Source organism: Prenolepis imparis, unplaced genomic scaffold, assembly GCF_030444845.1.
Source record: "Prenolepis imparis isolate NDT839.2.m4 unplaced genomic scaffold, iyPreImpa1.0 SCAF_9, whole genome shotgun sequence".
Classification (NCBI taxonomy): domain Eukaryota; kingdom Metazoa; phylum Arthropoda; class Insecta; order Hymenoptera; family Formicidae; genus Prenolepis; species Prenolepis imparis.
This window is the reverse complement of record NW_028141167.1, coordinates 7,527,438-7,544,333: the sequence shown is the minus strand read 5'-3', so window position 1 is coordinate 7,544,333 and position 16,896 is coordinate 7,527,438. Positions and strand designations below refer to the sequence as shown.

Here is a 16,896-nt window from a genome sequence, read left to right as displayed (position 1 = left end):
TCGATTTCAAATAAAGAATTTAAAATTATTTAAAATAGAAAAAAATAATAACAGAGTCAAATGAATGATCAAGATAAAATAAGTGATTGTCAAGTCGATGGAAGACATGTGACATTTATAATCAGATCATCAAGTTTTCGCTCAAGAACTAGTCGTTGAATGAATAAATACTCTCACTGGTAATGGAATTTTGTGGTCATAGATCGAGACCCGGATATGTTAGACCCAGCTTACATCGTGATTAACGCATAAAAAAGTCTGTCGTTTGTTCGGCAAACAATGAATTTCAAACGTCATGGTCGCGCACTCGCATGTAAATCTTTGAATACGAGATTTCTCTCGATCCTTGTGTGTCTTCACAATACATATCTCTCAAGTCGTAAAAACTTCTAGAAACTTTCTCATTGATCGTATTTATATAAAAAAAATTATCAATATTACAAATTATGAAAATTATGTATAAAATATATAATTAAAAAAATAATTTTTTATAAATAATTAAAAACTTTCCAGAAACTAAGATCGTCAAAAAATTCAGTTGTTCCTTTCAATGATAATAGAAGATAATAATATTCAACTTCGTATACGAGGACAGAACTAATAGTATTGATCGTGGGACTTGGCCAACCAATAGTCGATCATACATTAACGCACTTGCATAAATTTCAGGATCGCAAGTCCACACCGGCATGTTTACAAGATAATTTCGAGATTGCGCGACTCGGAAATAAACGGCGGAGACGAAAAACAAGACGCGTTTTTACAAATCATGGCGAGAAACTTTGAAACCAAAGACGTCGACGTTTTTACGAAACTGTACTTCCGAGATGCGAATATTCTTCGTTCCACATGTTCTCATTCATTTTATTGGACTATAAATCGTGCCGTAAAATGTATGGGTGGTATTCTAATAGTGCTGTTTCTTCCACAAAATTCTATAATAATGAATGGATTCATTTTTAGCATATTTTTCTATCCACTGAAAACTCGCGTTTCCGTCGAGAGATTATATGTATAAATCATGTCAAATGTTATTTCTTTTCTCCAAAAAATAAATGATTGTATAACTGTCTTAAGAAAATATCTTTAATCACTTTTGTAATTATAGAAACAAAAAAATAAATATAAATTAATAATGACAAATTATATTTATAAAAACTACAACCATAAATTTTACATAAAAATTTATAGAAAGCTTTATTTCATTTGTTTCTCGTCAGTAATTTGCTCGGGATATGACAATCTGTGTAAAATCCATAATTAAAATTGTACGCGGATTAAGGAAGTATGCCACAATTGCTATTTTAAGCTTATATTGATTTTAAAGTTCATCCGATGATTAACAGTAGTATGATCAAATATTATATGTTGCTTGTCAGGAAAGTATTAAGAAAAAATCTAGTCATCGGCCATTTAAACGTTAATTATAATATACTATTTTTTTGCAACACAGCAGAACGAACAAACGCTTTTACATGCACACTTCGCGCATTAGTGTGTATCATTCTCGCTGTTGCATCAATCGATCGATAGATTGCCTCTCGAAGAATGAACAGTGCCTTTGTGCCGAGGTGCCTCTCAATATTCCATCGAGAATCCTCTCTTTACGAGCATCGGGAGGAACCTAATGTCACCGTCTCTATTCAAAATGGTTATCAACCGTTTAAGTATCTTCGTAATTCTATCATCGAGTCATGGCATAGGCCTCGGCTGAAAGGCAGACTTGACTGCGAGAGGCTGCACGTTTTAAAGCGGCAATTCATACCGGTTCGCAATTTGATGATCTTCATAAAACGTCAAAATACAACAAAGCGCTATTTACATAGTAGCGAGATAAACTCAATTCCACGCAAAGTTAACTGTCAATATTTCAATCATTTTTTGCGGACGGAGATAAATTGTAACATCGGGTTATTTTATTTAAAAATTGTTTTGACAGAATATTTTTGACGTAGTGTCTCGTTCGATTAATATTTTTTGTAAACTTTAAATTAAACGCTAGAGATACGTTATGCAAATTAATGGTATGTTTCGGATAATCGAATTTTCGTGGCAACAATTGACAATTTGGGTAAATGGCAATTCGTTATCGTGCTGCTACGACAAAAGCTACAACACGATTGTGTAACAAGACGAACTCAGTGCGAGTTCACCTTGTTACACATACCTCGATTAGGTATATGATTCGAGACACGTGTTTCCGGTCTTTGAGAACGAAGCTCGATCAATTCGCGCATTTCCCCGGGCATAATTACAAAGACCTCGTTACACAGGGCGTGGGTACAAGCCTATGTGTTACATCGATTCACTTCATTAGCTACGAAATTCAGTTCGAATTACGTTCTCTCGCGCAACTGTCGCTATAATACGACGTAACGTATGGGAATGCTCCATGTAATTATTCAAAGCGTGACTCTGTACAGACATCACATTAGCGTGACGTGCGTTTTTATTTCGTAAATATGAATAGGAAATATACATGTTATCAAATTTAAATATTTAGCAGCTCTCTCTCTCTCTCTCTCTCTCTCTCTCTCTCTCTCTCTCTCTCTCTCTCTCTCTCTGTCATCATTTTAAATAAATATTTGCAAAGTAGAGTGGAGCAACGCATATGTACGGAAGTATATGCAATATTTGCTTTCCGAATTTTCTTCATGTAATTTTATTTTCATAAATTATATGTATATATACTAGACCATATCTTAAGCTTATATCTTTCTCAATGTATCTATTATAAAAACGTGGGACTTTAAATTGCATTTCGTCGAACAATTGAGTGAATCAGAGTTTTTGTTTCGAGAATCTAATTAACAAGAACCATGTAACAAAAGTGCAATGTACAAATAAAAAGCAACTAATATATTTGAAGTCGCGTGAGTGAGAAAAACGGGAAACTGCACCGTCGAACTGGCTCCAGTGTGCTCCAAGTGCTCTGGCTGGCCAAGTTTTACCACGAAAGCTTTTAATAACTGTGACACATTTGCATACGTATATGCGCTGCTTATCGCAAACAGCGCATCCAAGTCACAACCCATTAGTCTTGAACCGCGGAAGTAACCAAGTCGAGGGAAAGAATATCATCTCGTTAGCATAATTCCTTTGCGCGTATCACGATGACACATCGTCGAAAAAAAAAAAAAAATCGGCGAATCGAACGGGATTTCATTTTGTACCGTTTATCAACGTGACATTAATCTTGAACTTGGTGAAAAATGACAACACATGCGCTCTCGGTTGACTCGCGGCGAGTCCTTTCCGGAATAGTAATTATACTGTGAGCAATCGGATTATATTCCGTCGGTCAATCTTGTGGCCCGGACGTCCAATCGACTGGAATAAATGATCAGGGACAAAGAAACTATCCTGACTTTAGCCGTGCTTTGAATGGTGGCGCGTATTTTCGAGATCCACGTTCAGATCAGTTCTTATATTAATCTCATTCGGAAGAATAAAGTCGAATAAAATTGCTATCGGCTATTTTCTCATGAAGAATCTTTTAAATTTTTCTTGGAAGTCTTGTGAAAATATCGGCACTAATATCCTCGGAAATCTTTAGAATATTATTTTTATTGTAATTTTTGAAACGACAGTCAATAAGCTATCGCTAATCATAAATAAAATTTTAAAAATATTTAATTTCAAAATATGTGTACTGAAAAATAATAATCAATAATAGTTTGCAATAAAACATTCTACAAGTAGATATTCTTTAGAAATTTTTATCCATGAAGAAAATATTAAGCCTGTATTTGCTAGAAATATTTCCGTCATGAGATGTGTAAGAATAATGTGACCGTGGCGTGAAGTAATCACGATGATGCAAACAATCTGTCGTGCGCGCTTATATGTATACATATAATAACAATAGCAAGGCAAGGTTTCATTAAATTATATGAATGTACGTATCTCGGAATCTGCCTCAAAAATAGAGCTTACATTAGTATGATTAATGATGCAACGAAAAATATTTATCAGCTCATGTTAATTAAATACACATGTTAATTAAATACAGAAAGTACGAATAACCTAATTTCTGCGCATTTAAATGCGAAGTGACAATTTTTCGTAAATTACCCCGAATTATTCAACATTCCTTCATATTGCATAACAGAAATTAATTTCTCTCGGAAAAGATAGACTTGCTTCTCAGTAATATATGCGTGCATCTTGTAGCACAATCGTAGGTATGTATGTAGGATTTTTATTTAAATGTCTTAAACAATACCTCGCGCTTTTCTAATGTGACCTTAACTTTCTATGGATAGTCATCGCGTTTCGTATAAGCGATTGGCGTAACAGGTAGATGTGTTGCAAATCATCGTGACGTGACCATGCATACTCGAAGAGCTAACTCGAAAAGCAATCTCTTCGATTAGCCTTGATCGAACCACGAGGGTGAATAGCTGTCATTTCGTCGTCACTTCTGTCATAACGCTTATAAAAGAAGTAATTATTAAAGTAGCATATCGATTTAGCAGAATTGCAATATCCATAACGCATCAGTATCGCGATTATACTTCGCGTTATGAATATTATATTAGCGTTGCAATATTTCTAAGACGCATTTATTATATCAACAGCGATGTTTTGCGGGCATTTTATTAATTATTGCTGAACGTAAAATCAATTAATTCTATTAACATCTTAATTAAATTGCATATCTCGTAGAAAAGTAATCACTATAGAATTTCTAAATGTCGCCGGTTAAAAAGAGAATGCAAATACGCTGATTTTGAAATAGAACCTACATTTTCCATTTGCGAATCACATTCTTCCTGTCGTCACGACGCGACTCTGCTTAGAAAATTGATATTCGAAAGTACAACGCTTTTGTTGGCGCGAATATATCAGCGTAAGACTAATAATACGTATTTTCTCCACCAGACGTGCGAAATCATTATATGACACATGCGAGTATTCTCGCTCGAACAATCATTATTTGCCCTTTAGAATTGCGCAAGTCACAATTTTTAATATAAATTGCCGAGAAGTATAAGTCACATTGTGCAATAAACGTGAAATTGTTTATTACAATAAATCACTATGTGGAATTTTTTTTAAGTATGTGTCAAATAATTTTAGAATATTAATTCTTAATTTCAAAGAGATCTACAGGGTTTTAACTGTTTGTAAGGGGTTTATAATTTTCAATTGATTATTAGATTCTTATCTATTTTATTTTCGGATTATTGGAAAGCGGATAAAGATCCTTGCAGTTTTAAATTTTCGAAAGATATATTTCATATATGGCTTTTAATTTATTTTCAGATAATCGGCTTTCGCGCAGATATCTCTGATCTCATTCCAGCTGTCCGTCTCTTGCACGGTTCGTATATTTTAACAAGTTAAGAACTAGAAAATATACACAAATGTGTAACACACTCTTGTATATCAAGTTGGATACGGTCTACCATCCGAGCAATTCAAGTAAGCCGCGAGAAGAAAACGCATCCCGGATGATTTCATAAATCTTCGCGATGCTGTCGGACGCGCGCGGGGACAGCTGGCTGTAATTAAAAAGAATAAAAGAGGCAGGACGAGAGAGAGAGAGAGAGAGATGTGCCACACCGCATATATCTTAAGAGCTTTCCTCTGTCCTGTCCGATTACGAGCTCTGCAAATACGGGCAACATAACACCGCGAATTAACCGCCATCGCAAAAACCGTAATAACATGGTATACCGCCCGCTGATAAATATAAATCGTAATGATCTTTTTACGGACTTTCCGTAATCGCGCGCGGCGCGGGAAAGGATGCTATAACGCTTCCCCTAGCTTAATACGCCTCCTATTAATGTCCGATCGAGGATACGACGACTTCCACGCGATCGCCAAGCTGATATTTTACACAAATTTCTGAGCATTACACACGTCACGCGTCATTTCACGCTCGACATGATTAAGAGTATCTCAAATAAGGAATAAACCGTTAATATAATGTGGGACAAATACACGCATATATACAGACGCACGAGTGCAGCCATGATTTCTTAATGAAATTTTCACGTGGTGTAAAATATATATCTTTATCTACTCTATAATAATTGATGATACTTATTATGTATAAGCAATGATTTCGTATTGAAAAAAAAATTTGTTTAACATTTCTTCATTTTATGCAAAAAAATTGAAACAACGTATTTATATAATCCGTAAAAATTAAACATTCTGCGAAAACTTTCTAATAGAATATCTACTTTTATTACTTATTATATTTATACTTTCATCTCCATCCTGAAGATAAAAAGATTAAGAACACTATCGTCAGAAATTTATTTATATAACATTCATAGTTTATAGTACGTTTATATTAATAAAAACGAAGATTTACTATACTTTCACAGAAAGAGAACGCGAGGTCTCGATATTCACTGGAATGATTTCTTTATATCTTTATTACGATCGCAAAAACCAAAGAAAATCATTTTTTTAGGGGAATTGCTATTGTTATACTTCTCTATAAATTATTCGATTTTCGATTTTTTTTTTTCATTTGTCATCATTCCATTTATACAATTCGAAAAATCTATTTGGCACTCGATAAATGTATTTGTTATTCATTGTCATAAGTTAAGAACAATTCTCTCGTTACTTAAATAAATACAATGATAATAATAATTCAGAATAAATAATTCCTACTTTTTTTTTAGGAAATGCGAAGCATTTCTTAAATCTTCATTTTTCGGTGCAATGTATAATGTTAAAAGTATTTTTTTCACGGAAAATATTTCACGCGATCAGAACGTATAATTTTATCGTTAACACTTAAAATAATTTTCGACACAGCGAGCGTCAGAGAGAAGCATTTTCAGTCGACATTTGTTTCAACGTGTATACGTGTTAATTATGCCTTTTGCCCCGTTCTAATTATCGCCAGTTACGAAGAAAATGACATGTTGCAATAATTGTCGGACGCCATAAGGATTAATGAGCGCATTCGCATTTCTAATATAAATATATCTGCGAAAAGGAATCGTTTCGTGATTTCGCGCAATGATTATAACGAAGACATACCAATTTGTGTTAATTAAATAATTTCCGTCTGCCAAATTAACGGCCGGTACAATCATAAATAGAAAACGCGATGACGGGGCATCATAATCGCGCGGTATTCTCTTACAAAGAACGGCTTCTACGTTTCTATTGGCGCAAAAAAAGCATTTAATTGGCGATACCACGGCGATAATTTCGCGGCGCGCTAGTTAACTGACTCTCTCTCTATATATTTTCTTACCTTTTTCTAGAGTTTCGGAGTTAGACTGTATTTCAGTTACGAATGAAACATGTTCTTCTCATATACTATTCTATTTTATTTTCTCTCGCGTCTCTCTTTTCGCGATGGAAGAAAATTGCGAACAGCTGTTATAATCTTCCTGAATTTTTCACCATTCGCAGTCTCGTCCCCGTGAAATACCAATGAAAATCATATGCGATCAGTGATTCGATATTCTGCTTTTCGTAAAAAGAGCGAACCATCCTCGAAATTCCCCCACGGGTGAGACCGCGAAAGGAAGCAACCCGCCCGATTTACAACGCGTCTCGACATCCTGTATCACAGGGGATACACACCTTCGGCAGATAATAAAGTAATGTGCGAAAACATAAATTCTCGCGCGACACTTTATCGCCGCCGCAAAGCCTCGTTTAAACGATTTGTTTCCACATTGGATAGAAACTGTCGAAAAGATGACATAAAGGTGTGGCTTGTACAAAACGCATCTCACAATCAGATAATATTTTAGTACAGTAATCGCATTCTTTTCTGTCTTATGTTCAATCTCCGAGCTTTGTCAAAATTTTCAAAAAAAGATTTTATGATACGCGGATACAGACTGTCGCTGTCAATATTTGAATACAAGATACTTTGTACTACCTAGATTTTTCTTAAAATATGTAGCGGAAAAAAATATGCAGCTGGAAAAATAAATACTGGAGATTCGAATAAATAATGTAAATGCATTATATTTTGTAAGAATTATCGTAAAAAGCGATGCTATGTATTTCGTTTAAGACACTTTATCCATCCAGATAAACTAATGGATACGCTGAAAGTTTTTATGTAAATATTAAATATGCAATTTTATTTGAATGATGGACAGATGCCCCGATTTGTATGTACGATTTCGAGTATTTGGATAGCCGCGATTTCGAGGACTTAAGCCTTGATATTTAATATTCTAAATATAATACCTGAAATAATCGAGAATTTTGCTAACAAAGACTATTAGGCCATATCTTTTTCTTTATAACTCAAGTTCACTTAAACTATATTGAAAAATATACTTTATTTTCGATTTTATATTTTCTACCTGCTTTCTCTCCTGAGATTCCCTCAATTACTTTTGAAAGAAGACGGAACCACTTTCCTTCGTAAAGATAAACGAATCAAAAGAAGTCGCATCAGCAAATCAAATACAACAAATAAATAAAAATCGCGCGAATGCATTTCGAGAATCACAACTCTTTCATATAAACTAGCAGTGGTCAATAACTCACATAGCCAGACGTTTCCGCGGGGCGCGGTGTGCAATAGATTCAGGTGCAGATTAAAGTCAAGACCGGCCAGGTCCTGTCGCAGGTGGGTACTGTCCATGATGAGCGCACGTTCCGGCAGCAGGAAGAGGTGGTCGCTCCCTTCCGCGGGCCCCAGGGTTCGCGGTACGCCGAGCCCGAGAGGCCCCGAGCGGGCCGTCAACATTCTACCGCCAGGATCAGCCAGGGGCGCGTCGTCGCGCGGAGTAGCATTCTCCTGCGACTGCCTGACGCCCGACACGCTGATCCGCGACGGAGATCCGCGACCCTTCCGCACTGCGGATCGGCTCGTAACAGGTGGCACGTGACCGTCTCTCTCAACAGCCCCCGTCCTCGGGCACTTAATCCTGACGCGAAAAATGTAGAGCTGGCGCGCGCCAAGTTCTCGCTCCAAGTCCTCGAGGAAGAATCGAAGAAGGGATCAAATTCGAACGATTTCGGTGATTGATTATGAACTCGTGACACACGGATTACGCGGTTGTAAAAACGTTTAACACAATAGCTTCCGCAAATCTCTGCCTTTTTTCATTATGGGAGGTTCTTCTTTTAAGATTCGAATAATCGACGCGCAATTAAAAAGCGAATGTGCAGCACACTTCCTGGGGAAAGTTTTGTTTACTTTCGATTTGATGAATTCGATTGATTCACGTTAGTGACGACAGATGTCAAAAGCAAGGATTAATTTCTTCTATGTCAGTATCATAAAATGCGATCATGTGTTAATTATAAGATATCGATGACGTTTTCTCGGTGATGTTTCCTTCGCGATAAGACCACGAGGAACGCACCTACGATCACACGACTCAACAATGACTCGTGATCTCGTGAGTCACGTCGGTCAATCAACTTTCGACGTCGACGACGGAAGGAAGAAAGAGAGAGAGAGAGAGGGAACACTAAGCAAGCCGATCTCCCCGCGACGTCGCGTGAAGTGGCACAAATTAACCAAACAGGCTCGTTGAATTCGTTTAAGAGGTGACAAACCCTCGGTAAGATCGTCGCGAGAATCCGACGCTCTCGACGTAAAGAAATTCCGAAAGTTCCACCCGTTTTCTTCAGCGAAAGACGTTCGATTCAATTCAGATGACAGTTCATGACAGACACGGATAACAGATGTAGTGGCTCCGACCTTGCCGCGTTCCGACCGGCTGTCAGCTGTGTAATCTTTACTCGCTACGAGCCAACTTATCGATACTGTCGTTGACGCGCGGCCTATTTACGCAGCAAGTGAAATATTAATTCCGCCCCCGCCTTTGATGACACACGCAGTTATTCCAGCAATTCTCGAGTTTCTTCGAATGGAAGTTGATAGATTTTGCGACAGCTCAATCGACCGGTGACGATCAGCTCTCGGTAAAGTATGACGGAACGCTTTCACGAGATGTATCGACGACAGGTCGTCACAACTGATCTAACAGCTGGACCCACGATAGTCGGAGACTCGTGGCTGCGTGGTTAGCACGGAGTTTTCTCACGAACGGTCTCACGTATACGGCGGTCAGCGTTCGACTGAGTGGGTTCGTCTCGGCGCGGTTCACGAGCGACGCCGACAGACGCCGGAAATGACCGAGAAGACGCGGAGACGCGGTGCGGGAGGAGAGACGCGTTTTCCGCGTCGAGAAGAAAGACGGCATTTTTCGAACAGAATCCACGTACGCGCAGAAAAGCTCGTCGATACGATTTACGCGTCTATGTTTATTACGAGCTAACAACGGCTGTCCTCGCTGTGATTGGATTCTACCTCGGAAAAAAAAGTAAGGATGCATCGCAGCATCCTTGCGGTTATAAAATCCGCATTGATACGCTTAGTATTGATTAGAATTTTTACGATAGATAACGAATTAAACATTGCATTACTAGTAGTAATCAATATTCATATTACTAGATGGTAAATGTTTTATTATTAGCTGGTAATATTTTTTCGACATTCAATTTTGAGGAAATATTACCTAAACGTGTTTAATTAAAAGACAAAAAAAATTATTTCAAAAGTACCCTAATTTTCATACAGTTCCTTTCGGTTGCGCGAGATTATGTAAAAGGAACGGATGCCTTTCGGCCATTAAAATAGCTTTGGCTATTTTTAGATAGTCATTTTCTAGGTCATATAATCCACGTAATTAAACGGTTTTGAAAAGGGGAATACGTTTACAAAGGGAAGTATAAATTTAATTGCGGAAATAAATCTATTTCAAACTAATCTCCGCAATCTAACATTCGAAGAATGATTCTTCTTTCATTTACATTTTCTTTATGATGTCTAAATTATATTCCGTCTTTCGCCAAATTTAAATTATTGCTCGCCGCTATCGCCGTTTCATAATTATATTTATTTAATCATTTTTTATTAGACCTTTCGTAATTATTGCAAAAAAACTATTGCATGAGAGACTCTTCTCTTCGGAAGAAAATAAAATTGCGCATTATCCGTGATCCATTTTTGCAGCCGATAGATAGTGCTCGAAGACTTTATGTAAGTCGAACAGGAACGTGGGTGGTACTCCCGAGTAAACGTAGAATCGTATCGTAAGAATGACGCGGTTACACGGAAGAAACATTTTCTGTTGCTGTTATAGCAATTTGCGGTAAGACCGTTTTTATCGCTGGAAAATGCTTCACGAAGGTGCGTTGAAACTACCGAGTAGAAACGACGAATCGTTTCCCAGAACGTTTTGCTGCAGCTTATGTATCTTTTGTGGCTCGTTATATGAGATGTTTATCTGTATTTTGAATCGTTAATGATAGATTTCTCTTGGATTTTTAAGTCAACTTATTCTCATAAACAAATTTTAATAGTAAATTATTAAGAGAGAGATTAAAATTCTCTAATATAATTAAAATTATTAAGAGAATAATTATAAAGAGATACATGGATGATTATAATGATTTATTTAATTGCAACATTTTTGTGAAATTAGTTGTTCAAGATAATAAAACATTCTTTAGTTCAAATAAACTTAAGTTCAGCAAAAATAAATTTAAGATTTAATATCAAGATAAAATATCGAAATGACAATTTAAAAGTTGAATATTTTACATGTCTCAAGATATACAATGTGTAGTTTTTTTACTACATATTAACGAAATATGTACTATGCTCTACATATATAATTATAACTTCTTCAAAAAAGAAAAAAAAGCGAAAAATTAAATGATCTATAATAGCAAATTAATGTATATATATGTGTGTGTGTGTGTGTGTGTGTGTGTGTGTGTGTGTGTGTGTGTGTGTGTGTGCACATATTTTCTTTGTGATATTTATTTTTACATTGCGATTTTTGTAGCATATATACTGTCAAAAGCCTTTCTTACGCAGATTGTTGAATCGTAAATCAATTTTAAGACTCGCTAAGAGTAACAACCGGAAAAAAGTGTCCCAGAGATAATATGATCAAATCGCAAAAAACTGCTGGAAAATAATAATCGTTACACCTAACGGTTGCTCTACGTTAATCCAGACATCTCCGTTGGTTTATTAGGTCACTTTTTCCTGTTACAATGTACGCGCTATGCGTCTCGACACGATGGCGTCCGTTTGCGGATAAATGGAGCCATTCAATTTTATCTACGCGATGTTTTACGGAGCTTAAAGATCAGGGTCAATCGGCTAAAGTAATATCACATCGCGATATTTTCTTAATGTGATAAAATTAGTGTGATAAAATTAATTGTTATAAACTTAAAAGTAACGATGCTCCTTTTAATAGCTATCGTAAAGTTATTGGAAACTAATATCTATTAAATTTATCACTGGATAATACAATGTGGTGTAATATTTCATTTATATTCGCGAGATATATGGTGCACCGAAAAAATTGTTTTCTTGAAATTCATATAATACTTAATAAGTCCTCTAATAGATATTCTTAATGAATAAGGATATTTCCGTCTTTACATGATGCTTTTTGGAATATCCTCTTAAATTAAGAATATATTCTTAATTTTTTAGTATATATTCTTGCATGTTAAGAATATCTAAAATAAGAATATCTAATAAGAATATCTTTTATTAGAGGAATTTCCTCTTAAATTAAGAGGATCCTTTTGGCACCTATTTTAGTGGAAAATATTATAAAGATAAGTGGTATATACTTAAGATAAGAATACAATTTTTTCGGTGTGATCATATTTATTATATTTTTTAAATAGTGGCGTCTTTCTTAATTTGTAATCCGTCAAAAAAAATTAAAAATATTAAAATTGATTTTTTCATTATAAATCTTTTTTGCTTTTGCAAGATGCAAAGCTATTCTTTTCACAATGGTCCTAAATCTCTGAACATCTAAATATCATTAAATTACTATGAAATATAGAGAGAATTTAGACGTGTAAAATGGGTTTTTAATATTTTCTATGCTTTATGTTAGCTTGATATTAAATTGTTAATTCGATATGAAAAACTTCTCTGACAATGATAAATCTAAATATCTCGAGGAAATTTCTTCGGAGTTTCTACAATTCATCAACTGATACTCGGAGAGCATAGTAACGCGATTCTTACGGCTTGAGCTTCCGCGTGCGTGCTTTGTACATGAAGTCACTCAACGACGATCGATGTCCCTTTATGGAAACTAATATGCCAGCTGACTCTGCTAGATACAAGCGGTACTGCACCATCGAGCACCAAGGTAAGGCATTGATTGACAGAGATTACTTATCACTCGTTACTCGTGGAGTTTCATGTCACATCGATTATCACACGTGCGCGAATCTCATGAGAAAGAGCTTGCAGCGTAAACAAAAGCCATTTGCGAAGAAAAGATGTAAGTAATTGTCAATATTGTAGTCGATAGGATGTCGATAGGAGATATACGTATATTCTATTCAAATTCTTAACTCTTTTTAATTCTCAGAAATCGTATAAACTCTTTATTACTGTTACTCTTGTAAATTATCAGAGAGAGAGACGCGCTCGACCGAGCGGTCGCCGTTTATAAACACTCAGTTAAAACGCTTATCCTTTCAAATGAAGCCAATCACGGCATGGCACGTTTCGTCAAAGGTATACAATAAAATTGAGGCAACGGACAGATAAGCATACACGAAAACACGACAATGACCCGACACGAAAATAATAACATAATACGTATACTGGTGACTTATTCCACGGACATCCCGCTACATCAGATACCGCTAACAATATATAAAGATTTTTTTTTTTTTTTTTTTTTTTTTTTACTATAGCTCGAAACACGATAATTTATATAAAAAAAGAAACTTTTGTTCATAAAATATTCTATAAAATATGAAAATCTTCTATAAACAATTTTTATATAAATTTAAGGGTAAAATATATAAAAATATTTTTTATTACAGATAAATTGTATTATAAAATATATGAAAACGCAAGTTTGTAATACAAAAGATGGAAGCTTTGATATGTATATATAAATATATGTATACGTATATATTATAGACAACAAAATTAATGCACAAAATTAATTATTGTTGTTCAAAATAATGAAATAATTATTTCCATAAATTACATTAGTGAAATATTAATAATGCATTCAGTAACATAATATATAATAGAAAGGGAATAAAAATCTATAGTAAAATAATTATAGCAATGTAACAACAGATTGGTTGTTGATTAAATTAAAACGTTACTAATATCGACAATTTACATAATTATTAATCACAAAATAAAAAATATATATAGAAGATTATCAAATTATATATACATACAAAAATTGCTTATCCTTCAATTATGTGAATATATATAACTCGATTATATTAGCCTAAACATTAATCTTGTAAATGTAAAGTGACTCTTAAGACTCGTTTCTGAAAAAAAAAAGTTATAGAGGACTATAACAATGAATAATGAATGTGCATTAAGAACTTTCTCAGAATATAAAAGGCTATAAAAGCGTCTTGTTGCTAAATGGCACAGTAAAAATATAGATTGTTAGGCTCAACTTCCCAAAAGACAATTTTTTAATCGCGCGACAGAAAGTCGGACTAACGCTATAACGTTATAAAAATTGCTTTCTCCCATGAACAATATTATTCGACGAAGAGAGAGCAAGCGCGCGTCTCAATGTCGCCGTAATACATCTCAATGACGTATGCGTTTTTAATAGCTGCCAACGACTAAACGACCTGTTGTTTTCTGCTATGACGTGTTATAAGTTATAAGTGTACTTGACAAATATCGCAACGCGAGACTTTTCTCATGCGGCCGCGACGTAGTTTCAGATACATCGCGAAACGGAGTTGTACGTTTATATGATCCGCTCCGCAGAGAGAGAGAGAGTTTGGAATGATCCGAGAAAACACGTACGGAAACTCGATGTAATTAAAGTTGCGACGAAGACATACACCGCGATCACAAATTCGAAATTATAAATTTGCATGAAACGCGACTGGATTACAATCGACTGCACGAACCAATTAAAACAAATTCCAATATGTAATAATTAATTTGCAGCGTACACTTATGCATTCGTTGAAAATTCTATCTGCGTTCTGAGCGTATATTTATCGTGTGTGTATATATATGATGAAGGCTCACAATTCGCGCGAACATGTGCATTTCGCGCTCCTATCGTGGGTAAATACGACGTACGAATGGCTGCGGATGTGGTTGTGATTATTTCAAATGCGAAACACACCTAGCCGTTGCAGAGATTACGCTATCGAATTGCGCGTTTAAAGCCATCAAAGCGACGCATCTCTGCTTTTGAAATTTGCAACAGTCGAAACAGCTTTATAAGCGAGACAAGCCGAATACATGGCCGCTTCGATTGTTACTGGACCTATGACTCACTGTTTATTTTCGTCGTTTATGATTGTTAAAACGAGAAGTCTCTGAAATTAAAGATGCAAAGAAACGTTCGTATTTTGGAAATAAATATTTGTGGGTCAGCGAAGCTAAAATTCTACCATATTTCATACTCAATAATTTTAAGCATTGATTAAAAGATACGAAGTTTTAAAATTAATTCCAACTCGCGATTGTTTCTTTTTTTAATAAATAACTTTATTCGCGATTCAATGCAGCTTTTGTACACATCTCGCCTTGTTCTTTCGAAGCCTAACGGATCGTCATAATTGGTACAAAGATCTTCGAGCCTTTATTCGCCGCAAGAATCATGTTGCGAGCACTACAGAGGAAATAAGATCGCCCGACTTTCTCAGAAAACGCGCAAGGAGACGTCAATAATTTCGTATCGAAGATCGTTTCCACCAGAGTGCACAACGGAACAGAACGACAGCCGATAATTCCTCGGCAACGGTAATAAATATCCCCCGTGAACCTTCTTGTCGAGCTTCGTTCCGCGTTTCTTCGAAGATTCGCCGCCGTTTCTTGCTGCCATCGCAAATTAAATGAACGAGTATGGCCGGCGAAAATGGAGCAAAGCGAGCGGAAAAAAAGTCACGAAGAGAAGTATTGTTCGCGAAGAAATACTAGGAGATAAACAAGAGTAAAGCCTAGAAACAACCGAAAGGAGAGGTCTATCTGCTTCCGCAAATTTTTGCTTCGTTTTTTAAAATTTTTTCGAATAGCATCGCCTATCATTTGTACGAAATAAATAATTGTCCATGTTTACGCAGGTTTTATATAGAATCTCTTTAATAAAAAAATATATATATATATTATAAATATTTTTATAATATATAAAAATAAATATATAAATATTTTTATAATATAAATATATATATAAATCGGTTTGTAAGGGTTCGCGAATGTAATTCGACTTGAATTCGATAAATTCAAGTTTCCCCGAGTTTGTCATATAAACGCTAAATTCTTGCCAGAGTCTCTAATCTGAAGGAATTAAAATCGGAGTATCTCGTTCGCATCGTTCATGCTCTCAATCTCGTATATCTTTCTGTTGAAAGATGAATCAGTGCATAGTGATGATTGCATCCGAGAAATATTGCATACATCCACTAACTGAATAACCATTGTCTCACTTTATAATAATGCAAAGAATGTTATTTTCACGAAATACTGCGACATAATTTAATGAAATAATTAATTAACAGAAAGATATTTAAAAATTGACATTTCGATTTAATTATTATAATGAAAAAACACATATATTAATAAGCTAGATTCATGGCAATAATATCGATATATTCAAGTTTAAGGTTGACGTTATAGCTTATAAAGACCTTTGGAATAAAGTTCATCACGAATTGGTATGCCAATCAAACAAGAATGCTCAAGATCGATCGTTCGAGTCCGCCTTAATTCTAGACTCGGCACGAGACGCACGAAAATACTAACCGCGCAATTGCGGGGGACGGACCAGCACAATTCCGGGCAAAGACAGCGTTCCGGGCTGTCGAGTCGTTTGTACATTGAAGAGAGAATTATAGGATTGGACGGGGGCGCCGTAATTTCTATTAGTT

At 35.5% G+C, this 16,896-nt stretch overlaps 1 protein-coding gene across 31 annotated transcripts in view; it reads right to left on the bottom strand.

The window, feature by feature from the left end:
- Window positions 1-16,896, bottom strand: part of LOC145940340 (uncharacterized) — a 149,879-nt gene that overhangs the window by 81,919 nt on the left and 51,064 nt on the right. For 4 of the 31 annotated variants that reach the window (XM_083045347.1, XM_083045351.1, XM_083045355.1 and 1 more), the window contains exon 1: window positions 8,497-10,034. The exons of 24 other annotated variants lie outside the window; for them this stretch is intronic. In XM_083045347.1, coding sequence (XP_082901473.1) covers window positions 8,497-8,698 — 202 coding nt within the window. In that variant the 5' untranslated portion in view covers window positions 8,699-10,034. Of the gene's footprint in view, window positions 1-8,496; window positions 10,035-16,896 lie in introns of those variants that run through there. 3 more of the 31 variants (XM_083045354.1, XM_083045366.1, XM_083045384.1) reach the window with 2 other exon arrangements.